This window comes from Lepidochelys olivacea (genome assembly GCF_965140295.1).
Source record: "Lepidochelys olivacea isolate rLepOli2 genome assembly, chromosome: 2".
In the NCBI taxonomy this organism is placed as follows: domain Eukaryota; kingdom Metazoa; phylum Chordata; order Testudines; family Cheloniidae; genus Lepidochelys; species Lepidochelys olivacea.
The window spans coordinates 112,066,619-112,083,934 of record NC_140412.1 but is presented as its reverse complement, the minus strand read 5'-3'; the positions used below and the strand labels follow the sequence as shown (position 1 = coordinate 112,083,934).

Here is a 17,316-nt window from a genome sequence, read left to right as displayed (position 1 = left end):
TGACATTAGCATTGTTTGAGACTTTTAGTAATATGCATACTTAAGGTATTTCTTTGGCTTACCTGTTATATAGTCAGTTTTACTGCAAAACAAAAGGTAAATAAGAGTTCATATGAAAGCTATAAAATGATCATTTTAGTCATTACTAATCTTTGATATTTGAAGTACTATAATTGTGGCAGAGTCAAAACAAGCTTCTTTTGGGGGCAACTGAAAGTACTTGTACATTTTTAAATATGTTTATTACTAATCGGAAGTTTGCACTTGTCTTTAATGGTGTGAAGTCTCCATATGGGACAATACATTGGACATTTGTCTAGGTCGGGGTGGCCAAACAACAGTTTGCAAGCTGCATGTGGCTCTTTTACAGTTAAAATGTGGCTTGCAGAGCCCCACCCCCCTTTTCTCCACCTACCAGACTGGATGGGAGGAAAGTGAGGCTTTTGCCCTCCAGCGGGGTGGTGGGGCTAGGGATTTCTGCCAGAGATGACTGGTTCCTCCTGACAGTGGGGCGGAGTTGGGGGGGACACACAATTTAAAGGTCCCCCCCCCAACAGCTTGAGTCACGCCCTCCCTCTGAGTGCTGCATGGAATGGGAGCTGCAGGGAGGGGCTGCTGCATTAGCTCCATGGAGAGAGGCAGCAGCAAAAGAAGTGGCTCTCTGCAGCTCCCAGCTTGCTGGCTCCAGCAGCTTCTGTGCAGGGAGTGGGCTCAGCAGCACCATGTGACTGAGCTAGGTCAGCAAACCCTGGCAAAAATCTGTGGGGCACACCTGTTGGGTCTCAGGGCTTCAGTAGGAGTGGGTTTGAAGCCCCCAAGCCTGGGCAGACACCTCCCACAGGGCTGAAGCCCTGAGACCCCCTTACCCACAGGGCTGAAGCCCCGAGCCCCGGCAGGCTTGCCCCAGCTCTTGAACTTCTGAAGATTGTTATATGCAGCTCGGAGAGTCAGTAAGTATCGCCAACCTTGGTTTAGGCTCTGCGCTACTGTCTGCTACCACTGATCACACGGGTGGGTTAAATGGGAAGAAAGAACACCTGCCTTTTGAGAATTACAACTCTTCCTTGCATTTTCACAACTCCTGTGTGTTAATACTTTGTCCAGTCTTGTACTTTTTCTTTCTTGAGAGGTTTTTGTTAAACGTGCAGCTGGGGAATAGAGTTGTGACACCGGAAGAAGAAAAGGGTTGGATTAGTAAGCACCTTTGGGCAGGTCTGTCTCTTCACAGGCATTCCTATAGCACCTGCATGACAGGACACTGATCCTTATTGTGGCTTCTGAGTTGTCTTTTTTTTTCTTCTTCTTCTCAGCATATGCGCAACGTGCCTCAGGTGGCATTTGACCAGGATTCATCACAGAGTTTGGTCCATTGGTTGGATCATTAGCTTCCCCAGTTTGGGCCGGGTACTGAGGGAGAGTGTGATATGAATGCTGATCCATGCTGCGCTGTCCCCCCAGCTTCTGGGTGCTAGTAATACAAATATTAATACTAATAAAATACCTTTTCGCAAAGATAATGAGGGCAGCCTGTTCTAAAACAATGAGAGCAAGAAACAAAGAAGTCTATCCTGCTTTTGTAGGTTCCGAGACTGCCTCTGAGAAGCTATTTATAATTCATATCAAAAAGCTATAAATACAGTAACCTGTATTGTTACCAAGATCATACCTTGTTGTTTTGTCTTTCTAAGTGATTACCAAAGCTGTTTCCTATCAATAATCAAGTTTCCTTGTTTGTCAATGTATGTCAATATTTACGTTTTGAGAATAGCTGTTTAATAGTCAAGGATGCAGTACAGTAATGTGGCAATTGTGGAAGCCTTTGTAATAACATCTTGGGTGATCACTCTCCTTACAATGTGTATGATAACACCCATATTTTCATGTTCTGTGTGCATATAAATCTCCTCACTGTATTTTCCACTGAATGCGTCCGATGAAGTGAGCTGTAGCTCACGAAAGCTTATGCTCAAATAAATTGGTTAGTCTCTAAGGTGCCACAAGTCCTCCTTTTCTTTTTGCGAATACAGACTAACACGGCTGCTACTCTGAAACATTACAAAGCTGATGGTCTTTGCCTAGAACATGCGCTGCATTGTCAATTCACTTATATTGTTTGTTGCTGCAGAGCCAATTGGAAGTATGTCTTCCATGGAGGTGAATGTGGACATGCTAGAACAGATGGACCTGATGGACATGTCTGACCAAGAAGCACTGGATGTCTTCTTGAACTCAGGAGGAGAGGACGATAGCATACTATCTCCCATGTTGGGTATGAAATGAACAGTTAGGGCATGCCTTGTAAATTATCTAGTTGTGCTTGCACTAATAAATCACTAGGACTCTAATCTAGAATGTATAGTGTTTCATACTGTATCTGTTCTCTAAAGGTTAGTATTTCCTACAGAACCTCAGTCATGATGCATAAGAGCTTACTGCAAAGCTGCTTGACTTTCCAGACCTTTTTTTTTCCTCTGGCCCTAGACATCCCTCTGTGTGTCTTGGGGTTAGATGACTTGTACATTTTTGTTTTTTAGGGTGAGAAAAGAATCTACTTTACAGGATCTTTGGCTTTATATATATATATATATATATATATATATATATATAAAGTGGTCAATTGGCATTTTAATTATATATATATAAACCCATTGAACTTAAAGCTGTTAAAAGCTGTTATTGTTGAATTTCTTTGTGGTAGTTAAGCTTTTTTTTTTTTAAGTAGAATACTTTTCCCATAATTAGTCTTGAATTTTGTCATTTTGAAGCAAGCCATGACCACTTTCATCACAAAAGTTGCTCAAAGATGTAGTCTCTGTCAAGGCTCACAGGGAGATGTTTGGGCTGGAACTCAGCATTAAATGATTGCTTTTCTGGAGTTTCTGTGCACTGGTGTATTCAGGTATGTTACTTTACTAATTTGAAGAGAATAACTTACAGTAGGACTGAGACATTCAGAATTACTTTATATGACCTGGTACTCTGTTCAACTTGTACTCTGGTTTTATTTATTCAGAGAGTAAGTAGCTTATAAAATATATTTCTTTGATCCATGTTTATCTGAGCCATGTTACAGGTAGTGCTGTAAACTTTTTTCTCTTAAAAACTGAGGAATGCTGCCATTCCTCCCCTTAAATCAAAACTCACTCAGTTTCTCTTCGCTTTCAGGTACTGACTTGGTATTCCAAAGCAGCGGTTCTCAAACTGTGGGTCACGACCCTGTTTTAATGGGGTCACCAGGGCTCATGTTAGACTTGCTGAGGCTCGGGGCCAAAGTTGAAGCCTGAGCCCCACTGCCCTGGGTGGTGGGGCTTGGGCTGTGGCTCCCCCACTAGAGGCGGCAGGGCTCGGGTAGGCTCAGGCTTTGTTTCTCCCTCCCCAACCCCATGTAATAATTTTTGTTGTCAGAAGGGGGTCGTGGTGCAATGAAATTTGAGAATCCCTGTTCTAAAGCAATTACATTATTTTATATCCTTTGTGAATTTTTTAAATATATTAAGATAGTGTGATTTAACATACCTTGATATATGGAGATGTACTGGGACCTCTTACTGTAGCATGCCTGAGCAGTCTAGCTGTTGGTTGCAGGAGATTATAGATACTTGGTCACCTCAAGTAGTTGCTGTACATTAAAATTTTGTCCTACAGGCTGCAAAATTTTTGTTCTCACCAAAATTCCTTCCTCCAAAAAAAAAGAAGAAAAAAAAATCAAAGCCAGAAGTTTTTAGGAAAAGTGGTGTCAAAAATAACTGACTTTAAACCTAATGATATTCAACCTGCATTTTCAGAGGAAAGAAAGTGTTTTACTTAATGTATTGATAGTGAAAGTAAAAGATTGTCTGAAACCACCCTCTACTTTAGAGTAAGTTTGTCACAAATGTATTGGAGGAAGGGGGTGTGTGTGAAATTTCCTGGAGTTAATTCTCCTGTCAAGATTAGTTGTATGCCCTGGATATGAAAAACACTTACTCCCATAACACTGTTACTTCCTTTGGTTAGCATGAAGTGTCTAAATTCTTATTGCTGAAACTTAATTCAGAGGGTTGTGTTTTAAAGTGTCATCTAGTCTGTGCATTTATTAACATTTTGTCACAGTTGGAATTGGAATTACTTACAGATTTAAAAAAAAGTTAAAGCTAACTAACATTCTATAATACACAGGTTAAAGAAAGAGTGCCTGTACATCTGGATATAGTGCTTAAATTATTCAAAAGTAAAAAGGTTGGTTTGAAAGTCATAAGATACATATAGTACATAATCTGCAGTATCCCAAATTAAGGTTAATAAATTCAGTGATACAGTTAAAGTATTAGCATCCAATTAACAGGTACCTCACTCAGAAAGGTTATACTAAGAATAGCTTGTGGAATGCAAATATAGCAATGAGTGAAGATTGCCCTTCAGTATTCGAGAATTTAGGATAGGTTGACCCTTAGAAAATACAATCCATCAGGGAAGTATGTCAATTACTTTCCTGACTTTGTTTCTCAATGGCACTCGAGCTCATCTCTCCTGTTATTGCTGATGTCCGGTGATGTGTTATAGATAGTTGTCCCTCAACCACCTGATGGTGTCTGACACCATGAGTTGCTGCATCAGTCGAGCACAGTGCTGACCAATTCTGCATTCTTGCAACATTCGCTCGTTACTGGGTTCCCATGGGCCCAGAGCTCCGATGATGAGCATGTGAGTTTGAACCTCATAACCCCTAGCTCTCAAGGTGTCCCAGCTTTCGAGATCAGACATCGTGGAAGGCCGGGGTCCTGTTTTCAAGGGGAACTATGACATCCACCATGACTATCTTCTTCTAGTCCTTGTTAGTGATGTCCGGTCACAGTTGGCTATCTGTTCCGGGGATGGCAGGGGTCACAGCCACCTTCCCTACAGGTGGTGGGATGGCTCTAACAAGGCGATCTTGGATGGCATTGCGGTGCAGCTGCCGGGCTCTGGAATGGGGCTTGCCGCTACACAAAGATGTGGGGTAGCGTCTCATTGGCATAGCCGCACTTCCTGTATCACTTGTCCTGATTCCCATGGCAGATGGCTCAGTTCAGCAGGACACAGTTGAGCTGGGCCCTGTAAATGAACTTCCAGTCAGCAAATTGGGTGAAGCTGCCCCCGAGGAGGAAGTGGTTGCTGGCGTCCCACTTGCATGTTACCTTGAAGGCCTTCCCCTGATCTGGCTTCCATTTCAGGTTTTCCATGTACTGCCAGGGGATGGCATCCTTCAGGGTCCTCTCCAGCACGGTTCTAGCTGTCAGAGTGATGATTGTGTGCTCTGCATTTTTCACTTGTGGCACCAGGACTCCCAGCTCCTGGCGTTCCTCACACCAAGTCCAGTGGCAGCCGATATGTTTCTCCAGTCTTTGCGTAGCATTGCAGGGATAAGTCCAGAGCGAAACAAAGTCTCTCCCAAATTCAACTGCCAGGGAGCCACTCAGGTATGTGATGATTCGCTTCCAGATGACATCATGCAGAGCACTCGAGGGACGTTGGCATGGCCCTTCCTGTGTGACATGTACACCAGTTCATTGCTGGTGTTCTGGGGAAGAAACATCCACTTCTTCACTAGCTGCCTGATGGTGTTGTCCACCTTGTTCAGAGGTACCTTCACCATGGCAGATCCCCTCAGAACAAATGAAATACGGGGGATTAGGAAGGTGTTCAAGGCACTAATCTGCCATCATGGTGCCAGTCGGGAACAGTTGATCTTGGCCACATCTTGTAGGATCTCGGCAATGGTATCCTCAGGTGTCTGCCCATCATCCAGGAAGATCATGGGTTCACCTTGGATCTGGAACGGCGTCGCCTGGACTGAGTCCCTTCTACTGCTGTCAATATGCGGGATGCACATTTCCTAGCATTGAGGTGGAGCCCCATCCAGTTGGCAGCCCAGCTGGTGACATCGAGTATTTGTTGGAGACTCTCTGAGTTGTCTGAAATGAGGGCCAGATCATCTACCTAGGCCAGGATATTTAGCCTGTTGCCATATAGGACCTTGTGCGCGAGCAGAATGGGTGGAAATGCATAGAAAAGATGGTCCTTCCAGGGAAGAAGGAACATATCTGTGAGTAAGCCCAGCTGATGACTGTGAAAAGAGCAGAACTGTGGACACTTCCTATTGTACTTTGTCGCACATAGGTCTATCTGTAGAGTTCCCCTCCTCTGGAAAAAGTCTCTCACAATATCCAGGCAAATGGACCATTTGTGGTTGGAGAAGGATCTGCTGAGATGATCCACTAACATATTTTGTATCCCTGGAAGGTGCAGAAATTCCTTCTTGACTCCCACATAGAGCGATCAGTTAGATTCTGAGCATAGGAGCAAGAACCAGACAGCCAACATCAGACAAACCAGAAGCAAAGGAACCCTCAGGGCTGCTGAGCCCTGCCCCCCATCATCCCAAACTACCCTGTCCTACAATTGCACTCATACATTTGTCTTTAGGGGTTACTGATTCTATTATTGGTTTCCAATTAGAAGAGCTGGGGGTGGTAGAACTCTAGTCCCAGAATCAAGGTTATCAAATTCAATAGCTGGTTGGGAATCTGTGTGAACAATGATGACACTCACGTGGAGGGCAACGCAAAGCTTTAACCACTTATTTTAACACAATTAGGAAAGACATGCATGCTCCAAACCACATAAAAGGTGGCAAAAATAGAGTTAAACTAGTATCTTGTACCATTCCTCGCATATACTCACCCCCTTTCTTGGGGATTTGGTGGTCCTGCTGTGTCCCTGGCATGGCAAATGAGTCCCATGGTACAGATTCTGCCTGACAGCGTAGTCTGGCCTATTAGAGGGCCTAAGGTCTGTCATAAATATTCATACAAATGTCCATCTTCCTTGTTAATGTTTAACTTCCTCACCTGCCTTATCCTATAGGTTAGTTAGTATATTAATGATTTTAGCTTATTGCCATATACATCAATTTGTTACCAAGGCATCTATAATAAAATAGCCAAGTTCATTGTTCCTGTAGTTACCTGGTATTGTTTTGTACAGAATCTCCCCCTTAAGCACACTATTCCCAATTCCCCAAAACTCAAGCTGACCTTTTGGCCACTTATCTGTGCCAGAGTTCATAGGCCTCAGCTAATGCCTTATAGGATGCAACCTGTAGGTTCTTTGTGTTACTGATAAGCAAACTAAAATGCTAAAGCTAGCTTGATGGGCTACATGCTCTCTTAAAACTAAATTGTTTGCCCGCACGAGTTCTGTTAGGAGCCTGTTCCAGAACTTAGTGCATACTGAGTGCAAATTTTTCCAGTTTTTCTTTACATATTCAGTTATTAGCTTCCTAAGTCAGCTTGTGCGCAGACACAAAATTGTATTGCATGGAGAGGCAGCGTGGTCTAAGGGATAGGATATTGGCCTGGGACTATAGAGATCTGGGTTCTATTCTTGGGTCTGCCATTGACCTGCTTTGTGATAAGTCACTTCCCCTCTTTGTGCCACCATTTCCCTTCCCACCCTTTGTCTGGAGTGCAAGCTTTTTGTACAGAGAGACAGTCTCTGCCCTAGTGCCTAGCAAAATAGACTCCACTTCTCTGTTGCAGCCTCCTCGTGCTACTGTTATGTAATGTATTTTCTTATTCTTTGGTTGTGTTAACTTAATTCTGTGAGACTAGCTGAGACAGCAAGAATCAACCTTAGAGCAGTTTAGTGCCTACTGAGCTTGAGCAATATGTGGAAGGACACTTTCTAGCCTTGGAACGTGAGCACACTGCACCATTTTAAACTAAAGTCCTCATTCTCCCATCTCCTATAATTTAATTCCTTCCTTCCTTCCAGAATTGTCTGTCTGTATGGAATTTTACATGTAGGGGGTGGGGGTGGGTGTGTGTTTTGCTTTTGTATTTGAACTAGTTGGACACTGAATTTTCCCCTCTTCTACTACAAAATACACATGTACTAACTGGATGATTTTGTCTTGGTTAACACGTTTTCATTACTTTTTTGGTCCTTGCTACCTCTGATTTGAGTTACAGCTATGGGAAATTTGGCTATGTACAGGAGGAAAATGCATTTGTGTACAGCTTTAGAACAGCAGGTCTCAGGGGCCCCCAGCTCCATTTTAATAGGGTCAGCAGGGCTGGTGTTAGAGTTGCTGGGGCCTGTGGTCACAGCCAAAGCCTTGGGCAGCAGGGCTCAGGTTACAGGCTCTCTGCCTCTGCCCAGGGCTGTAGCCCTTGGGTTTCCACTTTGGCCCCCCATGCAAGGTGGCAGGGCTCAGGTTCATGTAGTAATTTTTGTTGTCAGAAGGGGGTTGCAGTGCCATGAAGTTGGAGAACTCCTGCTTTAGAAGATTAGTTTTGCTGTACTAGTCCACTTCATTCCAAAAAGTAAAACAAACTCATGGGTTTGCAGTTCAGTTACTGTTAAGTGGGTTATACTAAAATGTTCCCGTAAAACACAGAGCATTATTTGAGGACAATGGGAGATTGACTCAGACATGTGACAAAACAATTAACAGCACTTCTCCTCTCTCTCTCTTCCACCTCCCTTTAGAGTGTTGCTTGGGACCAACATACACTATTACATTAAAATTTGGAGAGCCTAATCATGTACTTTAGCCCCCAATCAACACTTCCCATCCTACAACCCTCCTCTTGCCCATTGGAAGAGAGCTCTTCCACAATAACTGTCAACCTTCCTTGTTCTATCCCTCTTTTCTTATTTAACTTATTGAGTTGTCCTTAACCATCTACTGGAGACTTACAGATAACTGCAGCTAAGGCTTTACCTTGGGGAGCTTGAAGTATTAAATGGTGAAATTCTGCTGCAGACTTTAAAAATTGTCAGCTCAAAAAACCCCTCTCTGTAGGAAGGGGTGGAGAGGAAGGATAGCTTTGTTAAGCATGAGACTGGCAAAGCTGGTAATCAAACCCAGATCTCAAAGACTTCCTCTGACACCGTGGATGAATCTTAATTCCCCATGTGTGAATACTACGGTCTTTCTTTCATCCTTTGTCTTATGAGCATTTTGGGGCAGAGACTGTCTTTAGTATAAGGAGGCTCTCATCCTAGGTTTGGGCTACACAGGAATACTCAAAAAAGCTAATCTGAATGAACTAAAGCTGTGAATATAAACTGCATTAAACTCCTGTGTTGACATTCAAACCAAATTAAGGCCCCTTTTAATTCATTTCAAAGCTATTCAGAATTAGTGTTCCAGTGTAGATAAACCCTTGGTCGTGGCCTCTTCCTGCTAATGCAATACAAACAGTAAATTGTTTTGCAGTAGATGCAGAAATCTGAATTGGCTTTGGTCATATATACCAGAATCACTAACCGTTACAGGGAGAATTGAAGGGTCATCACCAGCAACCAGCACAAAGTTCAGCTGTGACTCTTGCTTAGTCTCCCTACTTGATCTAAATTATCTGCATGATTTAGACGGGGAGAAACAATTTCTAAAGGTGCTAGGACTCAAACCACTTTGGGCTTTACAGACCAAACTCTCTATCTTAAAGTACACCTGGAAACAAATGGAGAAGTGCAGTCCATAGAGTGGATGTGTAAAATGCCTCAGTTGTGGACCACCAGTTGGCTTGTCAGTCATTGCATTAATGGCTCTGTGCTAGTACATCCAGGCTGACATGTTAACCACCCTGCTGAACAGTGATCCATTTTAACATTAAGAACAGCATAATCAGCCCCCGTCAATATCATACAGACTACGGCTCAATAGATGGATTTAATGGGTTTGTTTTTTTTCCTTTCCTTACTTTTTGAAGGGCCTGAATCCAAAACCTGTCAGAATGAAATAAGCCTTCAGGTTCCAAGACAGTCTGAATTAAGGCAAAAATTGTCTTCATCATCATCAATCTGGACTGACTCTGCCAGCCAGGATACCAGTGAAGTAGGAGAGTCTCCTGTTATCCAGTCTGATGAGGAGGAAGTTCAAGTGGATACTGCCCTTGCTGCTGTAAATAGTGAAAGAAAAGGTACTTCAGACGTCAGTGATGAAAGTGACTCTCAGACTGTTTGAATCCTAGCACCATATCCTCTAAGAATGTTTGACTTTTACATGAACAAAGCACTCACCCATGGTGTAGAAATTAGTTAACTAATCATGAAAGCCAGATCATTATTAGTCTATAATATTGCCAGTCGTGGATATTTTTTTTTAATTGCCTAAACCACTTACTTTAATAAAGTTTTGAGGGTTTTTGGAGCAGTCAAGCTTTGTATATACTGTGTATAGAACTAACAGGGAGATTGCATACTTTGACTAATCTTTAAATTCCTTAACACTGATCTCACAATGTTCCTTATCTGCATGTTTGAGCTATGTAGCTGAATATAGAAGATTCACCTTACATACTGCCTAAAACATTGATGCGGCAGCATCCGCACCCCCACTGTTTTGAATTTATTGAGGATAACTTTAGCTACAAATGAAATAAATACTTACCAAGGGATGGGAGTTGCACATTGAAATCTTACCCTTCTGCTGGAGCAGCCATCTTAGCATTGTTATAAGCGTGCTCCTTTTTTTAAATAAAGTATTTCTATCCCAGCCTTGTCTTCCTACTTATACCAAAACCTTTTCTGCAAGTTCATTTTATAATGGGTATTTTGGGAGAATCATTTAATGATTAGAAAACCTAAGCATGCAGCTTTTGCGTTTTTGCTAAATCTGCTGTTCTACAGTAACTTCAGTTTGACCACATCTTGATAACAGGGGGGAAAAAATGACTGCACTGTAACTTAACTCAAAGTTTGTATGAGGTCTACATAAACAGCTGGGTGTATCTGCCCTCCTTGAGGCCTAAGGAGCCTCATATCAATATGAAGCTGCTCCTGCACTGAGGGACAGGGAAATCTAGCCTGAGGAAGCTAAAAATAAAAGGTGACTGGCAACAGACAGATATTACCTTCCAAAAGACTCTCCTTCCTGGTAGTTAGTGGCTTGGAAAGAGGTAGTCCCCATATCCAGCCCGTTGGGAACTGGCCAGTTTCCTAAGGATTCAGCTGTTTTGCTTGCTTTTTGGTAGAGTGTTTCCTGTCTTAGCACTGTGGAAATTAAATCTGGAAACAATCTTCTGCATGATAAGTTAACTTATTTCAATTTAATGAATATGAGAATAAAAGTTTAACCCCTTCTTAAAAAAATAGCTCATTTCACTCACTCACCTCCCAGAAGACAGACAAAGTGTCCAAAAAAAGTTTTGTTTTTATTAAACCTTGTAGTACAAACCTGAAAAGTAAACAAAAACTGGCAATAAACAACATGAAGTCTTTCCTTACAAGGAAAGAGAGCAGAGCAGCGCTAATAAATTAAATGTCAAACTGTAAGCCATTGTCAGAAGTTTACTGTCAAGAGGGAAAAGTACACAGCAAGGCCATAAAAACCAGACAACCACATTTAAAAAACACTTGACTCTGTTTATGTTATTGTTAAATATTCCAAAACAGTTCAGTCTTCTGCAACAACAACCAACAAATTGTATTATAGGACTTTCCTGACAGTCACCACTGGCAAGCTCAGTGCAATATGGGTAGCTACGGTATTGTTGAATTCAATTATGAAACAAAACAGTTTGTGAAAACATTTTCCCTTTTTTATTCCACACATACTGTACACACAACCAGAAAAGGGCAACAGCTACTCCATTATTATTTTTTGTTGTTGTTCAGTGATGTAAGCAGCACTTATAAATGTTACAAGAAAAACCCTGTAAGCATCCAATCCAACCGATGAAGAAAGTGAAACGTAAGGCTTTTCTTCATCTTGTCTCTATACCACCCCACCCCCCACCCCAAGAAAAGGCTCAAGTATTTAAAACAATTTACAGGCATATATACAAAAGATGTGATTTTTTTTTTTTTGTTACACTATGAAGAGAAAAAATAGACAAGATGAGAGCAAATGCATTTTCACATTCAAAAGAAATATGCAGACCTGCTAGTGGCTCTAAATGTGATCATATAATGAAAAATTCAAAACAAAAAATTAATGCTGACTGTGTAGAGATGGGGAAAACAGCAGTGGAATGGAAATGGAATGTTAGAAAGATTGCACATCTATGACAAAGAAGCACTTATGGCTTCAATCACTTATTTTTTTAAAGGATGCTATTGAAGGGTTTTTGATAAAGTAGCCAACAGCACCAAAAAATAACAGAATGGATTTCCTAATGAAATCAGGCACAGTTTTCCCTCATTTGACTCCCTCAAGGCAGGCAGTCTTTTTTTCCATCTCTCCCCCACACCAACCCCCCCACCCTCCCTCCCTCCCTCAAACAGATGCATAGTGATGTGCTGGTAAAAGAGAACATATTTACTCCGAATCTCCTCATTTTGCTTATGGTTAGGAAACAAAGTCCATCTTCAGCTGCCATAACCTCCCAAAGAAAGTGTGTATTCTCCAATTTAAAAAATTACAAAACTCATCTTGCCTGTGACAGAATAAAAGACAGCCAAAAGTAAAGCAATTTCTTTCAAGTTTTGTTCCTATCCCTTTTCTCTCTAGAAAATCTGCTCACATGACTGGAGAACAAATTATAAAACACATCAAACTTTAACCTATTCAAAAATGGGTTAAAAGCCTTTTTTCACAGTTACCAAAAAAGGCTTTTTTCAGCCATAGGGACAGTACAAATTAATATTTATCAGCCCCCTTGCCGGTTTTAAAACAGTGAACATACAGCAGTTTAAAAAAATTTGACTGCTGTATATAACTATCCTAAGTACAAAAAAAATTCAACAGTTTAATGCTAAAACAAAATTAGTTCTCTAAAACCAGAAGAAAATCTTCTTTAGAGCTAGTGCAAAGACAGCTTGTATTCTACAGCAAGTACTCCAAACTATGGTATAATAATTACAAAAAAATATATATAAATCGACAAAATGAGTGTTGGCATCTTCAGGATTAACTTGAAGCACTTTTGGATGAACTGGAGGATGAAAGCCTAGATGATGGCACGTCGACTGTTGCTCTCTTACGAGGTCCTCTTTTTGGTGTAGGCTTGCTGATACAGTTCTCGATGTTGCCATTTTTACCAGAGACTTTCCCACAGAGATTGACTAGACTGATTATTTGTTCCTGTTCAGAGAGGGAAAAAACAACAGAGTTAGTATCTTTTTTCCCAGCTGCCTAAGATACCAGTTTTAAAAGCAACCCTATTAACAGAATCCTGGCAGGGATGTTCTGTTCAGTATCGTAGAACTGTAAGGGTTGAGAAGGTTCTCAAATGATCCTAGTGGCTGCTCAGCCGCTCACCAAATTTAAAGACAATAGTCTGAAAATGAAAAAGGAGACACTGCACAAAATGCCAAACTATAAATACAGTAGTTTGTCGAGCATCTGGCAAGAAAGACATGAGTAGCACTGCGCCCCAGGGTGCAATGCCTGGAATGGGGAGCTGAGGCCAGACCCACAGGTCAGGAACCACCACAGCAGGCTCACTCTCCAGTCCCCTCATTGGGCCAGGATTACTCACTCAAATTTGAAGTTACGCTACCCCATGATATTTTCATCACAGTGCTGAATCTGCAGCCCTAGCCATGTGTTAGAAACAGCTGAAAGGTCAGAGTCTCAAAATGCTTCGGACACTGAAAGACTGATTACACAGAGCTGCTCCTGCCACCCACAGGTCCTGCTAACAACAAACTACTACTTCTTGATGTGTGAACAAGTACAGCTCCCAAAACACGCCCCCCCCCCCCCCCGCCCAGCAGCCTCTCTGCTCTGCTGCTGCCATTGTTAATCTTCTGTTCTCCAGGATCACACCTAAACTACTGAATCGCATTGTGCTGATTTGGTTTCTAATTTGCCTCAAATCACTACTGTGACTCCATCCACCAACACTACAAGATTACCAGTAAAGTTTCAGGCTGGCCTCATGGTAAGTCAAAATTTACTTTAATTTAGTGAGAGCTTGTATTGAAGTTACTGTAAACTGACAAACAAAAGTACATTATAATTACAAGGGTCCCAACCCAATAAACACCTGCCCCCGAATACTCTCCGCCTTTATAGGTGACGACTTACAGCTCTCCTAACTGATGTGATCTTGTATTTTCTCTTTTTACTTATAGTGTTTTTGATGGCCAAAATGCCAACAATAAGCATATTCCTGCTGTACCAGAAATTGCATGCAAGTTCTCCTGAGTACTTGGAGCCTCTGTCAGACTAGGCAGGAGCCAGGAAATAAGTCTAGGCTCAAATATCCAACTCTGGAGGTCATCTGGCATCACCAACCTCAAGAATGCAAACTATATTGTACAGACCTCGTCATAACGATACATCATTTTCAGTCCCCGACACGTCTTCTGTTTTTCCACATGCCGGAGGGCACATTCCAGGCAGAAGACAACATTTTCATTCTCCTGTACGACCTAACAAAAATACAGATAGAAAACATTAATATGATTCAAATCACAGTCACATCTCACACACGTGGTATACCCAAAATAGGGTTTTTTTCTGGGGTGGCGAGCAGGAGGAGAGAGGGAGACTAGAAGAACTTGTGCTAAGTGACTGGAGTAGGTGGGATAGCCGAATTAATACAAGGACAAAGTCTGTGCTGACTTTCTTCTCTTCCCCTCCCAACTAAGTATTTATTTGAGTATTTAGCCATCATCGTGGACAAATACCAGGTCTGTAAGAAGACGAGGAGGTTAATGAATCTCCCTGGTTCCAGGGAAAGAATACAAGTCCGAGTGATTTGCTGCATCCACTCCTGAGAAAAAAAATGTTCACAGGTGCACCTGCTGCCAAACCACCTTGAGATATGAGCTCATCATAACCCAAGGCCTGCTCAGCGTTTGAATGAGACCCCTCCACTTCAACTGCCCTGCTCACCCAGTGCCCCATTTCAGCATTAACGGATACTGGTCCGTGGCAGGTGCCAGTCTTTGAGATGAAGCATAACAGAAGACCTGGCCATCTGAGGGGTTTAGCTACACTAGAGCCCTTCTCTCAAGAGGGGGCTGCCATGAAATTCTTTACAAATTCCAGTGTGTGTTTACATTGAAGCTACTTAAATTCCCCTTGCAGTTCCAACAGGATACAGCAATGTTCACACGTCCTATCTTAAACCCTAGGATACTAATGCTTTGTGGTGTTAAACTACAGATGTATTCTGCCCAGGGGTGGCAGAGGTATTGCTGAATACAGGATATTGTTGCAAGTTTCTATGGAATCTCTCTGGATGAAAGGTGCCACAGAATTTTAAGATACTGTTAGGAGCTGAGCTGCCTTGACAAGGCTCTGAGGGCAGCACAGCCCTTCGTTACTATATTGCATGCCAGAGGCAGAAGGATAAGCAAGAGATTAATATGAAGGATGGGATGAGCTAAAGATGAAGGAAAAAGTACCTACTGCATTTTGCATACTACTAGCAGTCTAAATAATATACATAAGAAAAAACCAGCAGTAATAATGAACAGACACAAGCTATATACTCTGAGTACACAGCTCTGTCAGCATCTTACATTTAATTGTCACAATTTCTTGCAAGGCAATTCCTTTGAACAGTAGTTCTACCATTAATTCAAACCATGTCTTGAATGGGGATAAAACTGGGGACTGCTTTTAAATACAGTGTAACACCGTGGTTCTGCTCTGAAAAATAACTAAAAAACAGCACCCTAGGATTCCCTATTTGCTGTCTCTCTCCAAGTTCAGATAAAAGTTGCTCAGTTTGAAAATAAAACTATCACTGTACAACTGCTAGCCCTGCTGGCATCTGAAAATCAGCTGGGTTCTTAATTAAATTAATAAAGATTCTGCAAGACAAACTCTTCCCTTACTTACACAACCTCACTGGCTTAAATGAGTTAAGACTCTGGCCCTGTAATTGGAACTTAGTTCACAAAGATTCCGTTGCTGACCCCTGAACTAAGAGTTTAATCAGTCGCGCTCTCTCTCGGAATTACAGGCTATACAGGTGCTACCCAAAGAATATATATTTTTGTTGTTCAACTGAGCTACTGAGGTGGAATATGGGAGATCTGCTGAGAGAGTAATTTTTTGCATGGTTATTTTTCAGAGCAGAATAAAGCCAGTTCAGGCTAACTCTGCTTAACACGGTTTAGCCCACCAGACATAACCAGTCCTTGTCCAGAGGGAGTTTAAAAATCCAACATGTTCAGCCTAGGAAAGCTCATTTTTAACAGCAACAGGCTGTTTAATTTCCTTCAAAGAAACCAATCCAAACAAGGAAGGAGGAGAAACAGAAAACTTGCTCAGATCTGGGGTTCAGCCCAGTCCTAGGACCCATAGTGTGGACGTTTGGCACTATTTAGTGATTTTCTTTAAGTCCTACCTCCTGGAATCAGGTGATTACATGAGAAACACAGCTTAATTTAAAAACCATCATCACCACCTTAAGTTTATCGCTCTCGGAGTTGCGGAGAAAAACTTGAGAATGTGACATGAATGCACCCTAAGGGCTCCAAACCCCTACATTTATTTTTTAAAAACCTCGGGATTTTTAGCCAATCACATGATTTTTGAATACTTGCTTGGCAATACTGAGTTTTATCCTAACACAGATAGTCAACCTCTCTTGCTGACTCAGTCAAGGAGGAGGAAGCCAAGCTGAGGTTTACCCTTTGTTCACCAGGGATTAGTTAGCAACCCCCAATTCAAATTCTTTCTAGGAAAATGAAATCTAGACCTTTTTTTGAGTGTGACTCTTGGTATTGTAGTATATGATTTTGCAGCTGCTGGGCTACATTGTGTGTTAGTCCACACACAAGGGATATAAATTCTAGGGCGCACTGGCATGTTGTGCATTAACTTGTACATGGCAAATCTGATGGAGGGACAAAAAGTTCCATAATGCATGTTAACACAGTAGTGTTTGAAATAGGACGATAGTAATGTGCAGTCGGGAACTTTCAGCGCATACCAGCAGGGTCCACATGGGCCAGTTAGCATGCAACATGCTAGTGTGCACTAAAATTTGCACCCCTCTAGTGCAAACTAATGTACCATGAAGAGAAGCCCATTGTGTCTGTTTGTCTAACGCTTACAGTTTAATAGAAACCAGGCTGAAGCAATGTTTACTGAGTCAGTAGTGCTATAGGCATACTAAGGGTTTTCCTCACCATAGAAAGGTAACATAGGTGCTGGCAAATCTGACACCTCCTCTCCGACGTCTCTAACTGCAACCACTTTCGAGGCTTTTTCTTTCCATCCACCCCCGAGCTACTGCTGTCGTGGCTCCCATAGCGGGCTGAAGAATGGAGGCCTGCCTCATAAAGCTGCCGCCGCTGCCTCAGTTCTGTGTCCCTGTGAATATTTTATGAAGTTAGCAAGCTGGCACCTCCCATGCAACACTGCAAAGCTATGCTCAG

The 17,316-nt window shown here is 42.1% G+C and overlaps 2 protein-coding genes across 4 annotated transcripts in view; one reads left to right on the top strand and one right to left on the bottom strand.

The window, feature by feature from the left end:
• The window catches only part of DTNBP1 (dystrobrevin binding protein 1), a 179,153-nt gene extending 167,394 nt beyond the window's left edge, over positions 1 to 11,759 (top strand). For all 3 annotated transcript variants that reach the window (XM_084619860.1, XM_084619859.1, XM_084619861.1), the window contains 2 exons: positions 2,126 to 2,269; positions 9,741 to 11,759. In XM_084619860.1, coding sequence (XP_084475986.1) covers positions 2,126 to 2,269; positions 9,741 to 9,994 — 398 coding nt within the window. In that variant the 3' untranslated portion in view covers positions 9,995 to 11,759. The remainder of the gene's footprint in view (positions 1 to 2,125; positions 2,270 to 9,740) is intronic.
• A 485-nt stretch (positions 11,760 to 12,244) lies between these two features.
• The window catches only part of JARID2 (jumonji and AT-rich interaction domain containing 2), a 308,983-nt gene continuing 303,911 nt past the window's right edge, over positions 12,245 to 17,316 (bottom strand). Inside the window, exons 16-18 of the mRNA XM_084619858.1 lie at positions 17,068 to 17,251; positions 14,242 to 14,349; positions 12,245 to 13,054 (exon numbers count right to left, since the gene is read on the bottom strand). Coding sequence (XP_084475984.1) covers positions 12,881 to 13,054; positions 14,242 to 14,349; positions 17,068 to 17,251 — 466 coding nt within the window. The 3' untranslated portion in view covers positions 12,245 to 12,880. The remainder of the gene's footprint in view (positions 13,055 to 14,241; positions 14,350 to 17,067; positions 17,252 to 17,316) is intronic.